Raw genomic sequence first — 24,015 nt, 5'->3', positions numbered from 1 at the left:
AAAAAAAGAGAGGTTAAATAAAAATGTCAAATACACTTGAAGAGAGCTGTTGAAGGGTGATGAGTGAGTTAGGATGATACCTGGGCATGCTATTTCCCTGGATGATTTATCTATATAGACTAGCTAAGTCCTGAAACATTCACTGGACACAAGCTGGTTTTCCTCATAAGCGGTCCACCACAGAAGTCCTTCCACACTCAGAAAACATACTAAAAGCACAGCCACTCCCAACTCACCGTCCTCCTCCCATTGTCCCTGACACAAGGTAGAGTACTTCCTCTAGTGTTTGCGCACCAACCCTACTGAGCCAAAAAGGGACTTCTTTTGTGCTTTGAGAACTTGCAGTTTTGTCCCTAAGACTTCCACAGTGATTCCAATCATCTTGGCTAGAGTTATTATATTAGTTTTTGATACTAAGTGTTTCTCCAAAGAAACAAACAAACAAACATTTTGAGCTTGGGTGTGAAGGCAGCAATAGTGAGGCTACAGAATGACAGTAAGTAGAGATCTACAGGAACAGGTTTATTTATTTATTTATTTATTTGAATCATGGAATCCATTATTTACAACTTCTGGCAGCATACCTGACCAAGGTGTAATTGTTTGTACATTTCTAACCATCAAGGTTATTACATGTCTAGCAAAGTCAAAAACCTGAGGAATCACTGAGATGCTCACACTCTATACTTCTTTAAATCAGTATGGAGGCTTCTCTGTCTTAAATATCATATATTATAAGGTTTTATGTTATCAATTAGAGGGTTCCAAAATGAGCTCACTCTTAAGTGACCAGAAAAAAAAAGGCCAGTTCTAAATTCTGTAACAAATTGTCATTCTGTCTTTTTAAAATATATTTAGTGCAAAGAAACAGGAAGATGAATACATCACCTAGTTTTTTATTTACATAAAATTTTCTGGTAAATATCTTGGTGCTATAAAGACACAGCAAAATAAAAACAAACATAAAAAACAATGTTGCAGAGATTTACCACGATGCAGAAACAGTCCTACTTTCTAAGAAAACTGAAAGCACACAGCAGTTTCACAATGTGTTTTAAAACATCCTCATTAATGTCTTCTTTGTTGTTTTATAGTTTAAATATTTCAGTTGATAGGCCAGCTTGCCAGAATCTGCTTCAACAAAAGAGTAAACTGCTCAGGAAATAAAAAAAAAAAAAAAAAAAAAGAGGCACATAGACTTCAGTAAGCCAATATGTTGTGCTGCATACAGCCAGCATTTGCCCTGTAAAATATATGCTTCTCAGTATGCAGATTGTGTAATCCCTTTAAGTAACAATTACTAAGTTAAACAATGCAATCTGTCCCACTGGCAAGAGGCAGTACGCTATGCTGTGGATTAGGAGAGTCCATTAGGAGATGAACTCAGCTTCCAGCCCCGAGGCCAGTAAAGACTGAACACGTTCCAGACAGGACGCAGGCACATAGACAGTCTCAGGTGTGGTGAGAGAGGAGCAGCTGCTCCATTCAAGATTATACCTTGCAAACCAATTCAAGGAGATTTCCCAGCATCATTTGCAAGGATAACAGGTGCACCTTGAACATAAAAGAAAATGCTTTGAAAATGTTCTGGCCCCAAAATTACTTGTTAATCAGGAAAGGAGGAAAACTGTGCTAGACCTGTGGAAATTCTATTTTACATCTTATTCAAAAATACAGATATCTTTCCTGCTGAATTCAATTTATATGGCAAATATATATTTCATATATTTAAGAAAGTTACTGTCTAGTCTTATCTTGACTTTTAATGTTTGTTTATGGTTTATTTTCAGCATGAAAGAATAAAGAAATTATATCTGTACATGAACTCTTTGCCTAGATTACATGTTAACATTTTGCCATATTCTCTTCAATCTCTCCTCTTAGAAGGATATAATGTATTAACACATCCAGCTGAATTCCCATGCTTCCTTCTTTCTCAAAGAATAACTTCTTTCCTGGAGTTAAAAAAAAGTCATTCCTATACATTCTTAGTTTTTTTTTTTAATACACATACACACATACTCATAAAATACACTGAAATGTTTTGTGTATTTGTATTTGTAGAAAATATAAGAAAAACTCCAACAAATCAATATGAAGACAGACAACACAATATAAAAACTATCAAAAGATATGAAGAGGTCACTGACACAAGTGAAAACCGAAGGACCAACATATGAAACAGTGTTCAACCCACTAAAAAGCAGAACTCCAAATGCAAATTTCAAGCCCAAAAGATAGGGCAGGTTTTAAAATATTACTTACTAAACACTATAAAGTACATCATCAAGAAAATGAAGAAGAGTTGGGGCATTTATGTCAATAATCTATTTTTAAAATATACCTGGCACAGATATGCTAAATAAATACACAATTTGAGAAATACATTCCATTAAAATTTTTCTATCATGTAAGTCCTATTCAAAAATTTGAACCGTTGGCTCTATCATCCCATACAATAAAACCGAGACTTAAATAACACCTAGTGGTCCAAGAGATGCTCAATCAACACTACCTGGACAAAACTGCACTTTAATCTGATAATGAATCCATGACTGGAAAAACAAAATGCTTCTAACATACCACTCCCACAGTTTCCCCTCTGTACCTTGGGAGGAGAAGAAGGAAGGGAGGGACCATAGTTCAGGCCATCGCTACCAGCGCTGCCATGAAGAGATAAAAGAGAGTCTTGAGTGGAGTAGATACCGTCATTATCAGGAGAGTACTGAGACTCAAATGTAGATTCATCTGCTAAGTCAGCCTCATTTGTGTCCACCTAGGAACCAAAATGATAATATCAGTTGGGAATTCTGGTTCCATATATGGCATGTCTCCACTTGAGTCTAAAAAGAATACGGGCATTCATCCTGTTTCCTACATTACCTCCTCACCCTCTTCAACATGTCAGAGACAAACGGGAGCTGCCATCAGTTACGCATTCCACCAATAAGAGGACAACAGCAACAATTAGCAAAAGGCCCGGATTGATTCGAAGTTTTAAGTGATTTCATAAATTAAGGAAAATATTTACTTTGTCCAGTTCACATTGTTTTTTAAAACCACCTGCCCAACTTCTAGAATTTTATAATAAAATTAAAGAGGTCAACACTATTTCTATTCAACTAAAATAAACTACTATTTAACAAGGCAGTTAGGCAATTACCTATTTATAAAGCTCACTAAAACAATATATTTTAAGTTTTTTTTTTTAAGTAGGTGCCACACCCAGTATGAAACCCAGTGAGAGGCTTCAACTCATAACCCTGAGGTCAATACCTGAGTTGAGATCCAGGGTCAGGTGCTTAACTGATTGAGCCACCCAGGTACCCCTATTTTAAGTTATTTTAAACTAGATTTTAAAACCATCCGAGTTGCTGATTCAGAACTTGCTGGTGATCATCAGAAACCAAAAAGAATATCTGTGATTTTATACTAAAATTATACTAACAAACAAGGGGCCTAATTATGGTGATGGGGAAGCTATAAAGTTGTGAACTCCTTTTGCTGGAAAACTCACATAAAGCAGAACATTTCATTAAATATTATCTAAAGCTCCTCTTACTATCTTTCATGGCAGAACCAAGTGAAAGAATCAACTCATGAGGAGCTAAAAGCTCTATTTACAATTCACTCAGTTACACTTTAAAATAGGTAGAACTAACATAATTATTATATTATCAGCATTTTCGGTCTTGATGGCAAAATCCTATGTGTTCTACTTCTTTGTGATTTCAACTTGTTTTGCCAGAAGAATTATAAATTATACCAAGTCTCATTCTTGCAAAAACATGCCAAGAATATAGGTTTGCCACTTCCAAGTGACCCTCCCTCTAATAATATATTTTAAATACATGTTCAAATTCACTAGTGAACTACTGTGTGGAGGTTTACCCTTCACAAATGTTTATCAGGTACAACAATCTGGAAAGTAAATACTTCACATCACTATCTAGATAGATGGCATTAACTAAGCTTTGTGTCATGGATTATTGATGATATTGTAATATGATATTATTGTATTTATTATAATATACACTAAAACTTTCCAAAAGGCAGTTTCAGGAGCTGGTTAATTAAAAAATATTAACAAGAAGAACTATCTCTCAAAAATTAGGTTTATCAAAACCAAAGAAATAATTCATACTCTGTTCTAAAGCAAGATGTGCACAACTGGTTAGAAATGCATAATGAGAATGCCATGGGTTTTAAACCTCACTCTATTCTGATACACTAAAACAAGGATTTCAAAAGCTGGGCACATCCTTTCTAGTCATACTGGGTACTTTTTTCCCAAAAGGAAAGTTGGGCCAGGAACCTGGTTTTAATAGGAGTAATGGAATAGGACATCCAATTTTTATATTTATGTTGTATAAATGTCATGTTTATTTATATCTGGTATTTAGCTTTATATCTTAATTATTGCTATAGTATTGTCTCGCTACTAGAAAATAAGGTTCTTAGCAGCAAAATTCATTCATTTATTCATCAAAGTGACTTCCAATGGTCCAGAAATATTTATTCTAATGAATGATTTTATATAGATCAAGTAAAAATATAATTTCAATTTAAAATTTTGTAGTAAATCAGTGATGCTTATTATATTTTGTAATCATAGTAAACATGGGTTTTGACTATTTTGGAGACTTCTGTGTTCTTAATAACTGAACCAATTTATGTGGTTTTCACATTATTTGTATTGAATGGAAAAAAATATACTAGTTACCCCATTCAAAGGTAGCCAAAACAACTGATTAACTGAAAACAGCTAAATAATGCCTAGAAATGCCTCAAGCAAACGAATGCTTCAACAACTTTTGTATGATGTAAAGATTAATTCTACTAGTTGTCAGAATGCATTGCTAACTGAATTTCTTCCCTAAATCAGCAAATAGTTGCACATGTGTTATGGTTTTTCTTCCTATTTTGAACCATAAGAACCACTAGAATTGAAATGAAAATGTCTGGTTTTCCAAAACATTATGAACAAAGAGTACACAGTAAGATTTTAGAATATTTTGAAAAGCAAAAAATAAGATATAAGATTTCTGAAAGAAGACTTGATATGCTGTGGCCACTAACCAGAGCCAAGTCAGCCCTGAAGACAGCTCTGTCAGCCAGCCCTTCCTCCTCGCAAGAGTGTGGTGGGTGGAGAAAGGAATCCTCCTTAGAAGAAACATACCCTTCTTCTGGTGAAAGCTGCAGGGAGAAGGAGACTCAGTGTTTGAGGAGGAGTTTGAAGGAGAACAGCAAAGAGGGAAGGAAGGAGAAAGATGGGGGGTAGAAAAAAGTAAGAAGAGAGGGAAAAAATGGGAATGTTTTCAAATGATAACACATGACTTAGACATAGAATGATGAACATGAAATATGATAAATATTCATATTTAATGTTTTTATTTGTTAAGGTACAATAAGGACATTCTTCTAATACCAATAATATCAATACATCATCTGTTAGATGCAAATCCCTTCTAATTTTTTCATTCTCCTTATAAAAGATCAAAATCAATAATTTTTTTGAATTATATAATAATCTTCTGGTCAGTTTCATCTGCCAAATATTCTGGCTAAACAATGACTCAATGTAAAAATAAGTAAGGGGCCTTTTAGGTGTTAAGATATAAAAGAATTTGCAGGGGAAAAAAACAACATTAAAAAGGAAGGATCATCTTCTCTCTGTCATCCCTTACTAGAGTATTATTTTAAAGAATGTCATTTACTTGACAAGGAATGTCAGAGAACCCTACAGTGAAGTCTCTCAATTGAACATAGCTTAAAAAAAAAAAAACCTCTAGATGTACAGATTCTAAATTACATTCCTAATCTATTATATCACACTGACGGATCACACTGATGGATATATTTATATATATATATATTCATTCCGATCTCTAATAAAATGGCCTAAAATAGATTGTCTTGCCTACGTCACCCTGTATCAGCAACACGTGCAGAAGTTCCCTTCTTTCCTCTGTTGTCAGAAATATATTTTCATAGATTACCAAACTTCGTTGTGGAATACAAAGTAAGGCACGAAAAATCTAATTAATGTTGCAAATGTATTAACAAAGCTTACTATTTGAACAAATTCTTTCATAAAGTCAACAAATTGTTCTTTGATGTTTATGCAAATGTACCTATGTGTTTGTGTTTTCTTAAGAAAAGGTGTATTTGTCCTTTGACTTAAAAATATATTTATACATTAAAAAAGCCCCACGAATATTGAAAATGTCTCTAATATTTACGTGCAATTCAGTGGTAAGTGCTATGTTGTAATCATAATATCTAATAAACATACTGACATTATGTAGCATGAACTGATTAGTTGTTTTTAATACTGCACTAATTAATGACAAGAGGAATATTGCCTCCCAAAAGAAGAGCCACAAGCTGATGAACCCACTGTGAAAAGTTCAATTTCTTGCTCTGCAGTAATTAGACAAGAAATGTGTTGAAATCAACAGAATTCAGGACCCTAACCCACACTGACAAGAGATTCTATTTTATTCCACTATAATTAAAGATTGCACTGCTAGTTGTGAATGCCCTTAAATTTCTCTAATACCCCACCATATCGGTACAGACATTTTAAGGCATTTTTGTTTTAAAATATTCAATTCTGTATTCATCATGACCTTATTATTGAATAAAAAAGATCAAAAGCATACCACAAAACCATAAAGTTTTAAATTTATTTCTGAATCTCGTTTTCTGTCCTTTATTCTTTTAAAAAAATATGACTCAAAATTAAATCTTTATACTCAGATGGACGGCAACCATACTGACGAAAAATACCAAAAATCACAATTCATTCATGAGAACACTTTCTGAAGCTAAAAGTAAGCCTAAGAGCCATTTTGTTTACAAAATGAAAAAAAAAAATTGATAAAATCCGAATTCTTACGGGTAATGGTTTAGCAACTCCGATTCTCACAGTTCCCGCTGGCGCGCCCTTCAAAGCCTGCACGGCCTCCTCCAGACTGCTGTTTTCCAGGTTAACATCATTGACAAACATGAGGCGATCTCCAGGAAGAAGCCGACCGTCCTTTTCGGCAATGCCGCCGGGCACCAACGAACGAATCACGATCACAGTGCTCGCTGGATCAATGGGATCCTGACAAAATGGGGAAGGAAAGAAAAAATTAAAGAAGAGGGTAGCTCCTTTTTAATTGAAAAAATGTTTTCACAGATTGGCCACTGAATTATAATGAATGGGTAACTGTTTCAAGTCTCACAGAAGAATTTTCATGCAACACTTCTCAACAGAGAAGTAAACCCTATCTCCATTTTTAAGAGTGTAGGAAGAGTTCCCCAAAGCATGGCATCCTTAAGTACCAAGCTGTTCCTGAGTAGACCACTTCAACTGTATAGATCACTATAAAATTATCATTTTAACTTTTTGATAAATTGTCCAATCTTCTAGCTATCTTGTGAGGCTGGACGTCAGATCCACAAATTACTGACAACAGCATCTGCTTGTTTATTTTTTAAAGATTTTATTTATTTATTTGACTAAGAGAGAGCACAAGCAGGGTGAGTGGCAGGCAGAGGGAGAAGCAGGCTCCCTGCTGAGCAAGGAGCCCAATGCAGGGCTCCATCCCAGGACCCTGGGATCATGACCTTAGCTGAAGGCAGATGCTCAACCGACTGAGCCACCCAGGAACCCCTATAACGGCTTTTGTTTAATAGGATGTTACTATGGTGAAACATAAGTAGATGTGAGTGTACTAAAAGGTCAGGCCTATCTAATAGAAATGAATGCAGAAAGAGTCCATGAAGTATGTGATGATGCAGTGTTTTCAGATATGCAGCAACCTTAGTGTTAGAACAAGGCTCCACAATCAAGCCCTATAAAGAACACAACTCCTGGGAGTCATTGGAGATGGCTCTCTGGTTCGGTATTAATTAATGAGGAGCAACAGCTGTGCTCTCTCACACAGGCATAAACATTTCCTCAGTTACTCAGCACAGAAAACAACGCAGGATAAGCATGCTACACTTGACCAATTTAAGCTTCTTTATAAATCTAATCATTTAGTCAATGACAAGAATCCCATTCAATTACAACTCAGGAATTCACTTCAGACGAAAGAAGTATTTAATACTTTGAGTCTTGAACTATCAATATGAAATATGAAATATGAACTATCAATGATGAGCATGGAAATAAAATATGAACTATCAATGATGAGCATGGAAATAAAAATGATTTAGACATATTCCCCAAATAACAAAAAAACTGTATTTCTATAATATTTCCAAAATGTATGTTCTTCAAATTTTCACCAGTGTTAAAGGAAACCTTACATTATATAATAAACCATATAAATTATTATTTTGGAAGATTTGCTAGAAACAAGGAAAAGTCTTTGGTAACTGTAAAATATTAATTACCTTTTCTCTTATCTACAATATACCTTGAGTATATATTATCTTTTTCATTTTTTTAAAAAGATTTTACTCATTTATTTGATAGAGAAACAGCGAGAGAGGGAACACAAGCAAGAGGAGTGGGAGAGGGAGAAGCAGGCTCCCCACTTAGCAGGGAGCCTGATGCAGGGTCTATCCCAGGACCCTGAGGTCATGACCTGAGCCCAAGGCAGACCTTAAGGATTGAGCCACCTCCAGACTCATGTATAATCTTAAAAAATTAAAAAATTTTAAGTAGAATATATTTACCTGATAATCTAAAATGCTAAAGCCAAGTCCTTTGTTCCCTTTCTCCAGCTCGATATGCTGCACATCAACCTCCCACATGGCCAAAGGTCCTTGAACCTCCTCTGCATTCTGACCCACGTCGTCGGTCATCGCCAGCACAGGATCCTCAGTCTCCGAGGACCCAGTGAACTCCCCTAGATCTACATGAGGCTGGGTAACAGATCAGACAGCTCTTATTTCAGGGGCACTAGATTAGCAGACATGTACCAACACTACAAGGAAAAGGGAGAGTCCCAGCATCTGTCCAGAACAAACCACTCACAAATTAAAGTAGAAACAGCTTATCATGAAACTTTTACAAATTAAGGCAGTAATTACTGAAGGTTGTTAAAGTGGTAGAAATACCTAACATGGAACCGGCATTAAAAATGTATAGTTCAAAGATCTCCTATAAAAACACACAGTGGTTATATCTCAGCAGCATGAGTATGGGTAGTTTTCACTTTTTTTCATCAGTGTCTATGTCACCTCTGTAGTCAGAAAAAAAATGTAAATCTACTTTGATATTAAAGAAAAAATTCTCATGAATAACAACTCAAGAGGAAATGGCTATATGTAAAAGTTTGTACTCTCTGCAAACAAAGGTTTTAAAATGTTGTGACTTGAGCACATGATTATTTCATTAATAAATTAGCATGCACAATAGCAAGACAAGATTTGAAGTCAGAGTGGCATGGGCTTAAAGGCTGTGTCTATGATTTCTTAACTGTGTTGCCTTGAGCAATATTTGTAACCTGAACTTTACAGTTACCATTTGATAGAATTGTTAAGAATTAAATAAGTTGACATATATAAAGCACTTGGCACAGAAATAGAAATATAAAATGTTAGCTTCCTTTCAGCAAAAATAAAGTGAATCTAAGTTAATTCAGTTGTCTTCATCTGTATGAACATACCAAATTTCAGGAAGACATGTTTTGATGATGAAATTCTAGTTTATATACTATCTTTACTGTTAATTATTACACATCCTAGGACCATGGATACAAATCTGTCCACCTGCTTTATTGTAATAATCCCATGAATAACACATAAAAATACGTATGAACATATATGTTGCTAGAGTTCTATGTAATTTGGAATTATGTCTCTTATTCACCCTACTCATCTCGTTGAATATTACTTTCTTCAAAGCTTTCAACATTATTCTACTGTACTGATTCCTGCAGTATTCTGTAAGTCAATTTCTAAGATTATGTCTCATTATACCTTAAGTGAGATTTGACTAAAACTCAAATTACGTAAAGTCCAAATCTTAACTTTGGATATCTATGATGAGTCCTCAGAAAAGCTGATGAGCTCTATTTCTTGATATTTTCATGTAAATGAAAAAGAATAAGCAAGTATTATGGCCTCAAATTTTTCACATTGAAAAAGTATAAAAATACACAAATAAGATCTAAAATCACAGAGAAGATGTGTCCATCCATATGATAGCTATTCCTAAAGCAGTCACCTTGTGATACCATTAAATATTTTTTGTTTACCACATTTATACTATATACATCAATTTTCTCTCCTACAAATGGGCACATTATGAGTATATTTTTCATAGGAATACTGTGAATAAATTATCAAGCATAAAGGGCCCAATAATACCTAATATCATTATATTACCTTATTTAAACAATAGAACAACCTCTGAAGACATGCACTGTGATGTAGATTTTACAGAGGAGAAAAGAGAGATTCAGAAAGATGAAATGACCTGTCCAAGGTCCCAGAGCTAGTAAGTGTCAAGCCTGACTCAAATTCACATTTGTCTGACTTCAAGGTCTTTCCTACAACCCACTGATTTTGAGGAAATAAAATGCCAAATGAAAGAAAAAAAAGATTTAAAAAATTGTAGATGCCATTTAGACTTCCCATTATTTATTCCCATTAGTCTCAAACCTGATACCTTTTCTGTCAGTTCAATGTCACATAAGTCCAGGCTGTCCAACCCTGTCTGGCTGGTAGGAGGCACAGTTCGTCGACAGCACACCATTGTCACTTCTATTGGCAGTTCTTTTAAAATAGTCACCACATCTTGGTGATTTTCCCCAAGCAAAGTTATGCCATTCACCTGTGCAAAAAGAGAAGTTGCCCAAGAGAGAACATTTCATGAGTACTCTTTTGAAAGAAATCTTGTATTAAATAAATACGAATTTTAGGATGATTACTATAGTTCTGCTGTTCTCAGAACCAGTTACCTACAGTAGTATGCTCTAAAATGTTACAATTGTGTAGAAAATGGGACTTGTAAAGAACTCAAGAGAAATCACTATCGTTCACCCCTATTTCATGTGCCAGAGTAGTAGTTTGGAAAAGAAGAGGTAATAAAAAAAAATAAAAAATAAAAAATACCCAGGACTGAAGAGAAAAGGAACAGATTACTCTACAAACTGACGTTTTATATCACTAAGTGAAAAAATCAAAATGGAAAATGGTACATGTTTTATGCCTGTATGCTTTTAAAAGTGGGGGGAAAGAATATATCCAAATCTTCTTAGTTCTTCATTCAACATATCTGGAAGACTGTGCGGTACCAGGTATGACAGTAGTTACCTAATGAAGGGTGATGAGAACTGGCTGGATTAGCACAAGGAAGAGACTATTCACCATCTATGTTCTTTGTGATTCTGGAACATGTGAAAGTAATACCTCATCTAAAAATTGAAGAACTGTTTTAAATTTTTTAAAAGAAAGTTTTAACAGTTCTCTGGACTAAAACAAAGGAAAAACACCCAGCATGGAATTAGGTCTAAAGATCAATGCACAGATTTGAAATTCCTACTTTTAGTGGATTTTTAATTGCATATTTGTCTCAAGTACACTTTGGGGGGGGGACATTTAAAATAAGAACTTACTTATTATGCATAGTATTATTACACATTAAGCCTCCTGCAGCCTTTTCAGAATTTTATTTAAGGGGACGGGGAATGGCATAGCTCCTTACTTCCAACAGCTCATCTCCACTGAAAAGCTTCCCACTGTGTCCAACAGGACCTTCTGGTAGAACAGAGCGAATAAAATGATGACCCACTGTTGCTTCCAGACTTATCCCCAACCCACTGTTCTCACTGAACTTGCTCACATGGGCCACCTGGAAGAAAAAAATCATCATGAATCTAGCATGTCTTCATTTGTTGTTTTTTCTTTCTCTCATGTGTATATTTTATGTTGACCCCCAAAAAAGTCAACTTTCTCACAAAAGCTTCAAAAATCTTCCTGTGGAGCTACAAAGCTTTGGAGCTTTGTCTCTGAAAGAGTAATTTTTATCCATCAGTTTCAGGAACCAGCACAAATGCAGAGAAGGGAGTCAGATGCCAGCACCCGAGAGACTGTGCAGGGCAGTAATCTCAATGACCACGGATGAAATCAAATGCCTGCACTCGAACAACAGTACAGAAAAGACAAAAGAAGACACTTATGTGCCAGGGACTGGGCTAACCCTATTACGTAGTTTATCTTGTGCTTCTCATAAATCATTCCAATGTCTATCCTTGTTTCCCAAATTAAGAAAATGAAGTTCAAAGAGGATGTCTTACCCAGAGTCACATAGCTATACAAGAACTTTGAACCTTACGCTGCCTGAATCTAGGGCCCACACTCCTGATCCTATGCTGGTATCAACAGACAATACTGGTCATTAAAAGTGAACCAAAGCTTCAAATACGAGAATGAACTTATTTCCTACTATTACATTAAATAATGAAGAATGTTAGGAAATCACCCATTTTCACAGAGAATCCAATAACATATAAAAATCAGAAGGTATACTGAAGATGATCTACTTCATCCCCTATATTTTATAGTTCAGAAAACTAAGGGGTAGAGGAACTGAAAAAAATAATGTTTAACTAAAAAAGATAGATCTTTCAAATTTTGCTGATATGTGCAAGGGTTATTATCAGAAGCTACCTCATCCAATTTTTAAATCAACTGGGATGAAATCCTTCTCACTCCTTAAAACCCAGTGTAAATATCACTTCATCTGAGCAGCCTTCCAAATCCAAATGCCTCCCTGATAATGTCCATTAATCTTTCTTTCTACTCTACCACTCCTCTTATGACTATATTTTTGCTGTATCACCACACAGCAAACAATTTAAAGTCAGATCTATCTCACTTTTGTTTGATGAAGGCCAATAAACAGCGTGGTTCTTACCTATAGCATGCTTTGCCCTTGAGAGATTACTGGGAATACCACCACGAGACAATGTGCACAAAAGACAGCCAAAGTTCATGACCCTGGGTCTCACCTCTATGACAACGTGGTTCATTAAACAGTTCCCTTCACTATCAATTACCACCACAGAAGTGCAGCCTCAGTGATCTGTCCCAGCATGTTAACCCTACCCCATAGAAGGAATGCCCAACCTTCTTTTCATGCTAAATTAACTACAGTTAAGCTGGACCTTATTGTATTCTTCCTTGACTTTATTAAAATGGTAGTTAACAGCTGTACTTACTTCTTATTTGACTGTTAACTATCTTTAGTATTAAAAAAAAAAAAGATCTTTGTCATGAAGATTAAATGAAACACTAAGACTACTGTTTGGCACAAAGTGCTCAATATAGGCTAGTTGTTATTATATGACATCTGTTCTTCGATCTCTCCTAATCTAGAGTCATTTAAATATTATAAGCAATATGAAAAATTCTACTTAACCTAGTGTTTTATTTTACCTTTTGAAATCCCTAAAATTCACTGGTATACATCTAAAGATTGATAATTCACATTACGTTTGTTAAGTCTCTTTTTAGGATATCAGGTCATGATTGCTATATAAGGTATGCAAAGTATTAATAAACATAAACATTCACCATGGCATAAAAAAGGATGCAGAATTAAACCCCTTATGCAAAGTAAATATGTAAGGATAGAGTGGGAGGAAAAATCCTCTTAGAACTTTAATATATAAGATTATGATGATTTTTATTTTATCTTTAGGTATATTCTATCTCTCTATTCTGATTCTTTCTATAAATTCCAGACTCAATAATCGAAAAAAAAATTACTTTTGTTTAAATAATATGGACTACTGCTCAAAATATTAAAATATTGATGAACTATAAGTTTAAAATTTTCATACCATTTTTTCAGTTCCTTTGTTAATATTCAACTTTCTCCAAACTGAATTTTTAAAATATCTGAGTCATTTAGGTCTTCAAAAAAAAGGTCCTAGGCATTTGCTACTTCTCTAGCCCTTTAGGAAGATCACCTTTATTTCTGTCATGAACTTCCTGCTCAAACACAGTTACAAGTTAGGAAGTTAGGGAGCCTGAGCTAACCTACCACTATTTCATAATTAACCCCCATAATCCTTTGCCACTTTGTCAGCAGGGCAGCTTCCTGTTGCTGTGCATCTTCTGTGTCTTCTATGTCTGCTGACAATAACGGATATCCTGAAATAGTCAACATAATTAAGTCAGTGACAAACTACAAAAACCTCCATATTTTTACATTTTATTCCAGAGACACTGTGACCAGAACCTGTCTGTTGTAGCAAGTTTGACTCTTCACCCAGTATATGAATTACTCTAATTTCTCTACTCATTTTTTATTGAGTATAATTGACAAGAAATATCCTATTAGTTTCAGGTATATATCATAGTGGTTTGATATTTCCATAATGTTATGAAATGATCCCCATATAACTCTAGTTACCATCTGTCACTATACAAAGTTATTATATTATTGACTGTATTCCCTATGTGTACAATGCATCCCCATAACTTATTTATTTTATAAAAGAAGTCTGTACCTCTTAACCCCTGCCTGTCATCTATTTTGCCTGTTCCCAAACCTCTCCACTCTGGTAACCAACAGCTGTTTCCTGTATCTCTGAGTCTGTTTAATTTTTGTTTGTTTGTTTTCTGAGGACCGGCACTAAGGTAGATGCATTAGAATCATTTAGAAGCTTTTCCTTAGTTTGTTTAAAAAAGAATTGGGGACTTCTGACTCTTAGAGCGACTCCCACCCACTCTCCCATATGCACATTCAAAAGCAAAGACAATATCTGGGCTTTCAAGGTGATTCCCCCACACCCATCCTTACTTACTATATCAAGTTTCATGCTCTAAAATCTCTTTATTCCTTCCCACTACCTTTGATCTCACTTTAGCCTAAATAATTTCTTCACCTATTAGTGTAAAAATGGCAGAATGCAATTAACACATACGAATCTTATAGATCACATTCCCAGGATATTATTGCAAACACAGATAGTCTTTTAAAGTAATAAAAGTAAATCAAAATTTTCAACAGAAAAAAAAAATTAATTAACAAAGTAGTTATTTTAAAGAACCACAAAGCTTCAATGTAACTGTTTAGTGAAGGGCAGCATACACATGAAGAAAGGTCAGTCTTGGACTCTGTTCTGTGGATTTAAGCTCCCAAAGCACCTAATGCAATGTGAAAGGAAAGCACAGAGCTTCCAGCCTAAAGATGGCAGTGATATTCTGGCATAATTATATAGTAAAACAATACTGCTCTAAAATATGCTTAAACAGCTTGATGGAGTCTGGTTTTATATTAAAAGAAATCTCAGAAAGTTTTAATAATTTTTCCATACAATTCCTTCCCAAACCAACTTCCCAATATTAAGATTTCGAATTCTTGAAAAATTGACAAGAAAAAGCCTCCCCAAACTGGAGAGTTTCATTTCTAAGAGCTCATGCTTTAAAAAAGATTCTCATGTTTATTTTAAAAACACTTGATAATTTTATTATTGCTTGCTCAATAAGTTATGGACATGTCAGCGGAAGGAAAGGGATTGACTAAAACCTTGTACATGACTGAGTGATTCGTAAGGGTTTTGGTTTTAAAAATTTGTAAAAAAGAATAATGTAGAGTCAGAAAATATACCAGCTGTAAATGAACTATTTTAATCTACTAGAGAAATTAGTCTCATCTATAAATAAGGACTAGAAACTATCTCTTTTGCTTTTTTGATAGATTTTTTTAACAATTTACTCTCCATAGAGGCTCAGTCTCATTTACAAACACAGTCTCTTTACGAAACAAACAAACAAATGATAAAGAACGCAGGAGCATCACTCCAAGTGTTTACCTTCTTCTTCAACGGGTAATATGCTGGTGTTTCTACTCAAAGATGAAGACTCTTCATCTTTTTCATAATTTTCTTAAAGATAAGAATATTTTAGTAGTTACAGCTATAATATAATCAAGCACATGAAATTTTTCAAATCCCACTGATTTATCTGAACCCCAAGATGAGTGTTCCCGGTATGTAAACTTATCAATAACCACTTGTACTTAAAAGGGAAGCTCTGGTAACATGATAAAGAATAAATTTCTCAGCGCCCCTAGGTGGCTTAATCATTTAAGTGTCCGACTCTTAAATCCAGCTCGGGTCACAATCTCAGGGTCGTGAGACTGAACCCCACATCGGGCTCTGTGCAGAGTGTGAAGACAGCTTGAAACTCTCTCTCTCCGTCTCCCTCTCCTCCTTCCCCACTCACTCTGTCTCCCTCTCTCTAAAAAAAAAGCAATAAATTTCTCAGGTGATTTGCCTCCCTGTCTCCTACTGCTGTAATAAACAGTAGATGGCATAAATACCAGAATGGTCAACAGTTTGAGAAATGAAGCAGCGTTTTCAAACCAAAACCCCGACTTCAAACTTACATCAGTCAGCTACCAGGGGGTTTCACTAATTTTCAGAGATATTCATGTACCAACAGCTTATAAATGGCATTTCTAAATGTCTTATTAAAGTAGATTCCTCCAAGGAAGGCTGGACATTTAGGAACATGAGGCTTGCAGACCTAGCCTAGGCAGAACAGGCTCCCCTGAAGAGAAAACACGGCAATGACACTCAAAAGTAAGGCAGGGATCAAAAGGTAAATGCACGTTTCTGACTCTGAAATGTGCCTCAATCAACAGGAAAGAAAGAGACCTGTTTTATTCGGAAGCTCTTTCTGCACTGAATGGACACACAGCTAGTTCTGGTTAGTCCCAAGGTCACCAAATTTCCTTTTTATTTGGCTCATAATGAATAGTGAGGACTAAATACCATTCTTGAGGTATTTTCAGAATTCAAAAAAAAAATCTAAATGATGTAAGGGTCTAACTGAAAACCAGTTTAACCAGGCATTACCTTTGCTTCCGCCAGCATTCATGGGAGACAAAACTGCATCCTTTGTGACATCCTCCCTTGATGCAAGCTCAGCCTCCTGCTTCGCTCCTCTCCTCATTAGTGTCAGGTGCACGGTGGGTCCTGTGTGTCGCAACACCTCTACTGCTTGTTGATTGGTAAAACCCTGAAGGTTTGTGCCATCTACCTGTGATCAGAAAAGACATGTTAAAAAATAAATGAATATTTGTATTATCAATTCACCAAATGCATGTTTACTGCTTGTTAGTGGGAAATCAGCAGGACTGAGTACCCCCTAATTGGAGAATGAACTAACACCTGGTTTGGTGACCAGTAATAACTTAGATGCACCAGAATTATCCAGGTGGGTTTTGTTTTATTTTACAGATGATGGTGTCTCATTTCTAGACATCATGAACCAACAGTTCCGGGGTCAGAATATTCTTTTATGTTCCTCAGGTGACCCTGACATACAGTCAAGTTTGGAAGCCAGTACTACGCGGTGTATAAACGTGTAGAACACAATGAGAAAAGTGGTCTCTGAGAGTGCTGATGTGTTCCATATCATACTTAACGCTGGCTTTAAAAAAAGAAGGATGGCAAAACACCTTCCTTCTTATTTCTTTGCATCTTCAGAAAACACGTGACTTTCCCTTTTCCTAGTTCACAGAGGGTAAAACATTTGAAGATGTGCTTGTGATCTTTCCAAACTACAGATATGATCATATCGTCCCAAGACTACCTTCCCTAGGACACTCCTTAGGCCAACTTTCCATATTGTGAACACAGCTTAGAAAGACCTGTGTCAACTGTGTCCAGATGCACCACCAATCTCATCAGGCATGGTGCTGTCTTTCCCCTGGGCCCTCCCACCCCTGAGGGCTCCTATCCACTCCTGCCCTGCAATGCTCCCGTCAGCCTGGAGGCCTCTGCGGACTCTGCACCCCCAGTCTCGACTCCCTGAACTTCTTTTAGCCCGTGCTCTCTCTCATCTGCCCACCTAGAAAACACCTACACTTGCTTTATATACATTCCATAACTGAACTACCCTAAGGTCTCTGACTATAGTTAAAGCCCCCTTTACCATTTCTCCTTCCCAGCATTTACCATAATTTTAATTTATATTCTCTGTCATTATGAGTTTTGTGACTGCATGCTCCAAGAGGACAGGCTCTGATGTCGCCAAAACATACTGCTGTTTGTGCAATAGATATTTGTCCCAAATGGGAATATAGAGCCTTCAGTCCATATGTCAAGGATTTATTTGTAAAGCAAGTTACCTCTTGAAACAAATAAACTCAGATTATAGCATCTTATTTAAATTTAAACCGCAAAGACAAAAATTAAAATAAATGAACGTGTTATTTACTATCAGTAAAGAAAATAAGAAAAAACTCATAAAATATCTCAACTTTAAGGATCCATAAACATTCTTGTAATAAGTTCTGTGAATTTTAAGTTTTTACCTACAATAGGCTTTTATTATTCGACTTTTTACAGATTCAGTTTAATTTTAAAAACTCAAATGCATATGATTTTGTCAACCTAATAGCAATAAAGCTCAGATACATTTTTTAAAAACTGCAGTCTTCCTTTATTTTCAAAATTTGGTGGCCTAAATTTAAAAACATATTCCCTACCCAAATGTCAGAGATGATGCCAGCACAGAAGAAACTGGTATAATGGAATAACCATGGACTTTCAAAAGTAGATTTCAATTCAGATTTCTCAGTATCTTCATCTGTAATATGGGAATAATGGTACCTATTTTCCCAAAATTAAGGGCCCAGTACTTTACACTGGGAAGAAACTCTGAAGCTGGCATTATTAACAGACTGAAGAAATGATGAAAAAACATGAAAATCTTAATTTTTCTTGAGAGAAACTTCTGTTCAAATATCACTACATTTAACACACATTGAGATAAGGTCAACAAAGCCCAAATCGGGGTTCCAGACAGGTCTGGTCTGTTATGATCACAGGCAGAGTTAAGACACGGCTTCAGGCACAATCATACCACAGACAAGAATGCTCTGGAACTAGATGCAAGGGCAGGAGACTGCCTGTGTGCTCTCCCAAGGAAAGCTCCAATAACCTCGTAATGCACAGAGCAGACACCACAATTAGCAGGAACAATAATAGAGAATTACTAGTTGAAACAACTAGAAAACGCCAGCTCCTGAGTTCACTCAGTTGAGCCAGCCCAGCCTGTCCCCAGCGCCCCTTTCAGAGATACACATTAAGAGAGAACTTGAGCTTATTATCAAAGTCAGAATATCAAAGGCAGCATTTGACACCTTTCCTTCCTTACCTGCTTAATAATTTTTTTAAATTTTATTATTTATTTATTTTAGAGAGATTGTGAGAGAGAGTGTGCACACCAAGTGAGCAGGAAGAGGGGCGAAGGGAGAGAGAGACTCTCAGGCAGACTCTGTACTGAGCGAGGGGGGCAAGGTGCAGGGCTGGATCTCAAGACCCAGAGATCACGATCTGAGTGAAATCAGAAGTCAGACATTTAACCAACTGAGCCACCCAGCTCCACAGTATTTTTTTTTAATCAATCATAATTCCGTACTGCTTTTAGCAAGGATTTCTACACATCAATCAAAGAAGAGTGAATATATGATTCCATCTGATGAGCAGTTTGGTCAACTTTTTAAAATATAATAGAATCCCTTGATCAAATAATTCTTTTTAAAAATTTTATTTATTTGACAGACAGAGATCACAAGTAGGCAGAGAGGCAGGCAGAGAGAGAGGAGGAAGCAGGCTCCCTGCTGAGCAGAGAGCCCGATGCGGGACTCGATCCCAGGACCCTGAGATCATGATCTGAGCCAAAGGCAGAGACTTCAACCCACTGAGCCACCCAGGCTCCCCTGATCAAATAATTCTTAAATGAAATACTAATAAACAAAGCGGAATAACATGGAATCATTCACTCTATTCCCTCCCCTGTAATGTCTACAGTGAAACCCTAGGGGTCAACAGAGCACAATTTGTAAAACAGGAATCATATAACAAAGTAAGCTTAATGTTATAAAACAATATCTCGGTCGGGAGAGGGGGGTGGGGTTATGGACACTGGGGAGGGTATGTGCTATGGTGAGTGCTGTGAAGTGTGTAAACCTGGCGATTCACAGACCTGTACCCCTGGGGCTAAAAATGCATTATATGTTCATAAAAAAATTTTTTTAATTAAAAAAAAATAAAACAATATCTCCTCAAAATAGCAAGAAATAGTTTCTCAATCTTCTCACTGCCTGGACAACTACAAAATAAAAACAGAATTCAGCTCCAACAGCTGCTACCAAAACAAAGCCAGGAAAAACAAAGACTGCAGTTGTGAAAATGCAACCAATGTGAGGAACTTTACCACTAGTATCTCAAAAGTCCACAAGATGGTGATATTTCACAAAAATTAATGCATGGCCAAAAGTATTGCATGATGTTTCCTCAGAATCTGAGACGCTCCTAACTCTGAAGTAAGAGAATATTACTAAAAGTTAAAACTCGGAACACTGATAACAGTGAAGATAACTGACTTTATTGAAAACAAGAAAACACTTCAGACGAAGGAGACCTCTCCTTGGAGTCAATAATTTCCTTTATTACTGATCTTACCTAAGCAAAACCCTATGTGAGGTTCCACTTAATGGAAATAATGACAAGTTTGGAAGAAAGATATTGCGCTTTTAAATGTGCAATTATTTCAGGCCTTCAGTAAGGATCTGCTTCATTAATTGAACTGTACTTACATGCAAAGTGTTATACCAAGTATTTTAATGAATTACTCATTTGGTCTTCCTAAAAATTATACAAGGGAAAGTTTCCTTTTCCCCATTTTGTAGGTGAATGAAGTTTACTAAGCAATTATCATGGGATCCAGCAATTCTATGCCCAAGTATAAACCCAAGATAAATGAAAACATACATCCACATAAAATGTTCACGGCAGCGTTATCTGTAACAGACAAAAAATGGAAACAACCCAAATGTCCATCAATTAATAAATGGGTAAATAAAATGTGGTATATCCATACAATGAAATATAACTCAGTTACAAAAAGAAATGAGGAGTGGATACATGCTACAACATGGATGAAACTTGAAAACATGCCAGGCAGAATAAACCAGTCACAAAGGACCACATAGTGCATAATTTCACTTACATGAAATATACAGAGTAGGCAGAAAAAAGACTGGTAGTTTTCTAGCGCTGGGCAGTTGGTAGAATTAGGGACAGCCTGCTACTGGATATGGGGTTTCTTTTTAAGGAAACAAAAAGTTTCTAAAATTGACAGTGATAATGGATGCACAATTGTGAATATACTAAACTAAGCTACTGAACTATACCCTTTAAATGAGTAAATTGTAGCTTATGTGAATTATATCTCAATAAAGCTGATTTTTTAAAAAAATGTTTTCTAATGGATTAAAATATGTATCGTGGGTGCCTGGGTGGCTCAGCAGGTTAATTCTCTGCCTTTGGCTCAGGTCATAATCCCAATGTCCTGGGATCAAGGCCTGCATTGGACTCTCTGCTCAACAGGGAGCCTGCTTTCCCCTCTCTCTCTCTGCCTGCCTCTCTGCATACATGTGATCTTTCTCTGTCAAATAAATAAATAAAATCTTTAAAAAAAATAAAATAAGATAAAACAAAGTAAAATAAAGTAAAATACGTATCTCAGGGGGAAAAGTACCCTAGCTATGTTTTCAATTTTTAATTCAGTAATAGATATGGATTTAGAGTCTATATCTATGCACACTCTCTCTCCACTCCTTTTCTCCAAAATTAAAAAAAAAAATGTAGTTAATTTTCATTGTATGACAAATGAAGACAGTGGTTAAAGCTCATTCCCAGGTTATAGCCAACTTAAGTGGCAAGCACAGCTTGATCTTCACAATAGGTTTCAAGGGGTGAACAAGTATACTTAGTTTTACAAAACCAAGCCCAAGACAACTCAGGAAGTTACAATGTAGAAGTGGGCACCCCTTTTTCTTTTAATTGCAGTAAAAAACACATAACAAAAAATTAAGCATCTTAACCATTTTTACCTGTAAAAGTTGACTAGTGCTAAGTTTACTCAGTGTCATGCATAGATATCCAGAACGTTTCTACCTTGTGAAACTCTGTACCCACTAAACAGCTCCCCATGTCCCTCTCCACTCAGACTCTTGCAACAACCATTCTTTTTATTTCTGTAAGTTTGACTTCTCTAGGCACCTCATGTGAGTGGAAACATACAGTACTTGTCTTTTTGTGACTCACTTATTTCACCTCGAATAATGTCCTTAAGGTTGAACCATGTTGCAGCATGTGACAGAATTTCCTTCTTCATGAGACTAAATATTCCATTATATGTGTGTGTGTGTGTGTGTATAGCTATCTATAGATGTATATCTATAGATCTATAGATGTATAGCTATATATCACAGTTCGTTTATCTATTCATCCATCAGTGGACATTTGGGTTACTTCCTTATCTCAGCTATTATGAATAAAGCCACTATGAACAAGGAGTCTTATGTTAACATTCTACATTCTTATCATTTTATAAAATCCCAAGGAAACAACAAAGTCATAATTAAACATAAACAAATATATACTAAGATAAGTAGTATTCGGCAAAATGTCTTCCAAAGAATATTAATAGATGTTTGAGGAAAAAAGAGGCCACAATTACAAAAGTTTAGGAAAACCCAAAGTAAAATAGCTGACTTTTCTCTATTGCAGAACTTCACCGAGTCTTTGATTTTTCAATGTGCATTATGAATCCCTAAGAGACCTTATCAGTTTTTGCTAAACTTACTTGACCAGGAAGCCACTGGTGTAGGGTCTCTTGGATATGTGTTTTAAGGAGTAGCTAGGGTAGCCCAGTTTGCAAGAACACTGAACTGAAGCTGTATTCTGTACACTGCCTTTAAATAGCAATATGCTCAAAACATACTGAGGTTACTACAAAAACAATGACAGGCTTGATCTGATTAAAAGGGAGTTAAGATCTATTTCTTTTATTCCTGTATATTCTTAGAGCTAAAAGAAGCCCTGGACATGGAGCCAACAACAACACAGTGTCATTCCGCTGATAATAAAAAAATGCACACATCCCAAAATTCAGACTCAAGTACACGAAACATTATGATATCTGGTCTTTAGATTGTCTGCAACTGAAGTATAATAATGTAACAAACTCATTACAACCAGAAATCAGATATATCAGAAACTATTCTATTATTTAGAATTGAGATCAGTGAAGCTTCCATCCAATGCTCTTCTACAAAACAACAAAACGGGTAATTGTAATGACAGCTTCAAATCACCAAAAAGCTTAAATTAGTATGGAGCTAACTGTAGTTCTCAAAACTGAGCAAACTAGGAGAATGCATTTATCAACCATGAAAATTAACAAAGCTCTTATTAAATGTGTTACTTACTGCTATAATTTGGTCTCCAATTTGGATTCTTCCATCATGTTCAACAGCACTGCTCTTTGTAATGCTCTTTACAAAGATTCCTGAAGGTTCTAAGATTAGAAACAGGGTTTTTGGATTTTTTTTTTTAACTATTTGCAAAGCACACTCTAAAACTATCCATCCTTTATTCCCCAAATATAAAGTCCTAATTTTGAATAAATATAAATCAACAAACCAAAGGAACAAAACCAACAGAAACTTAGTCTCGAGAATTAGACAGTGATTTTGTCTGTCAAGCACAATATCAGAGTTTTCTACAGTGTATTATTCCTAAGGAAGTTTTTGATCAATTTATCCAACAATCTGAAAATACAGAATAGTAATTCACTATTTTATAAGACAAAGATATTAGAGGCAATTCCCAAATTTAAAAAAAAAATTTAAAACTACCTAATTTTTTATCTCCAATGTAACCAGCAATGGTAATTCCTAATCCTTGGACATTTTTAGTGAGTTCCACATCAAATGTCTCACTTTCTTCACTTTTCTGAGTAGAAGCATCAACCTAAAATAAAATCAATAAATATGCAGAACAATAAACCTGTAAACAAACAAGATAAATTCAAAAGGCAACAAACAACCTATATTTAGGAATAATATATCATAAGGTGGCAAAGAACTTTGCTAGAAAAGGACTACTCCTCCAATCATGGCAACATTAACTGAGCATTTACATTGTTACTCAAAAGGAACATCAGCAGTAAGGATTAACACCCCCTTATCAA

General features: G+C 35.6%; 1 protein-coding gene across 5 annotated transcripts in view; it reads right to left on the bottom strand.

Moving 5' to 3' along the window:
• MPDZ (multiple PDZ domain crumbs cell polarity complex component) overlaps positions 1-24,015 on the bottom strand; it is a 154,379-nt gene that overhangs the window by 72,580 nt on the left and 57,784 nt on the right. For all 5 annotated transcript variants that reach the window (XM_044265648.1, XM_044265650.1, XM_044265652.1 and 2 more), the window contains exons 9-19: positions 23,681-23,795; positions 23,252-23,340; positions 16,821-17,004; positions 15,774-15,845; positions 13,997-14,106; positions 11,654-11,800; positions 10,616-10,780; positions 8,677-8,865; positions 6,902-7,111; positions 5,080-5,196; positions 2,609-2,776 (exon numbers count right to left, since the gene is read on the bottom strand). In XM_044265648.1, the coding sequence (XP_044121583.1) occupies positions 2,609-2,776; positions 5,080-5,196; positions 6,902-7,111; positions 8,677-8,865; positions 10,616-10,780; positions 11,654-11,800; positions 13,997-14,106; positions 15,774-15,845; positions 16,821-17,004; positions 23,252-23,340; positions 23,681-23,795 (1,566 nt within the window). The remainder of the gene's footprint in view (positions 1-2,608; positions 2,777-5,079; positions 5,197-6,901; positions 7,112-8,676; positions 8,866-10,615; positions 10,781-11,653; positions 11,801-13,996; positions 14,107-15,773; positions 15,846-16,820; positions 17,005-23,251; positions 23,341-23,680; positions 23,796-24,015) is intronic.

Source organism: Neovison vison, chromosome 9 (genome assembly GCF_020171115.1).
Source record: "Neovison vison isolate M4711 chromosome 9, ASM_NN_V1, whole genome shotgun sequence".
Taxonomy (NCBI): Eukaryota; Metazoa; Chordata; class Mammalia; order Carnivora; family Mustelidae; genus Neogale; species Neogale vison.
This window is presented reverse-complemented; position numbering and strand designations above follow the sequence as displayed.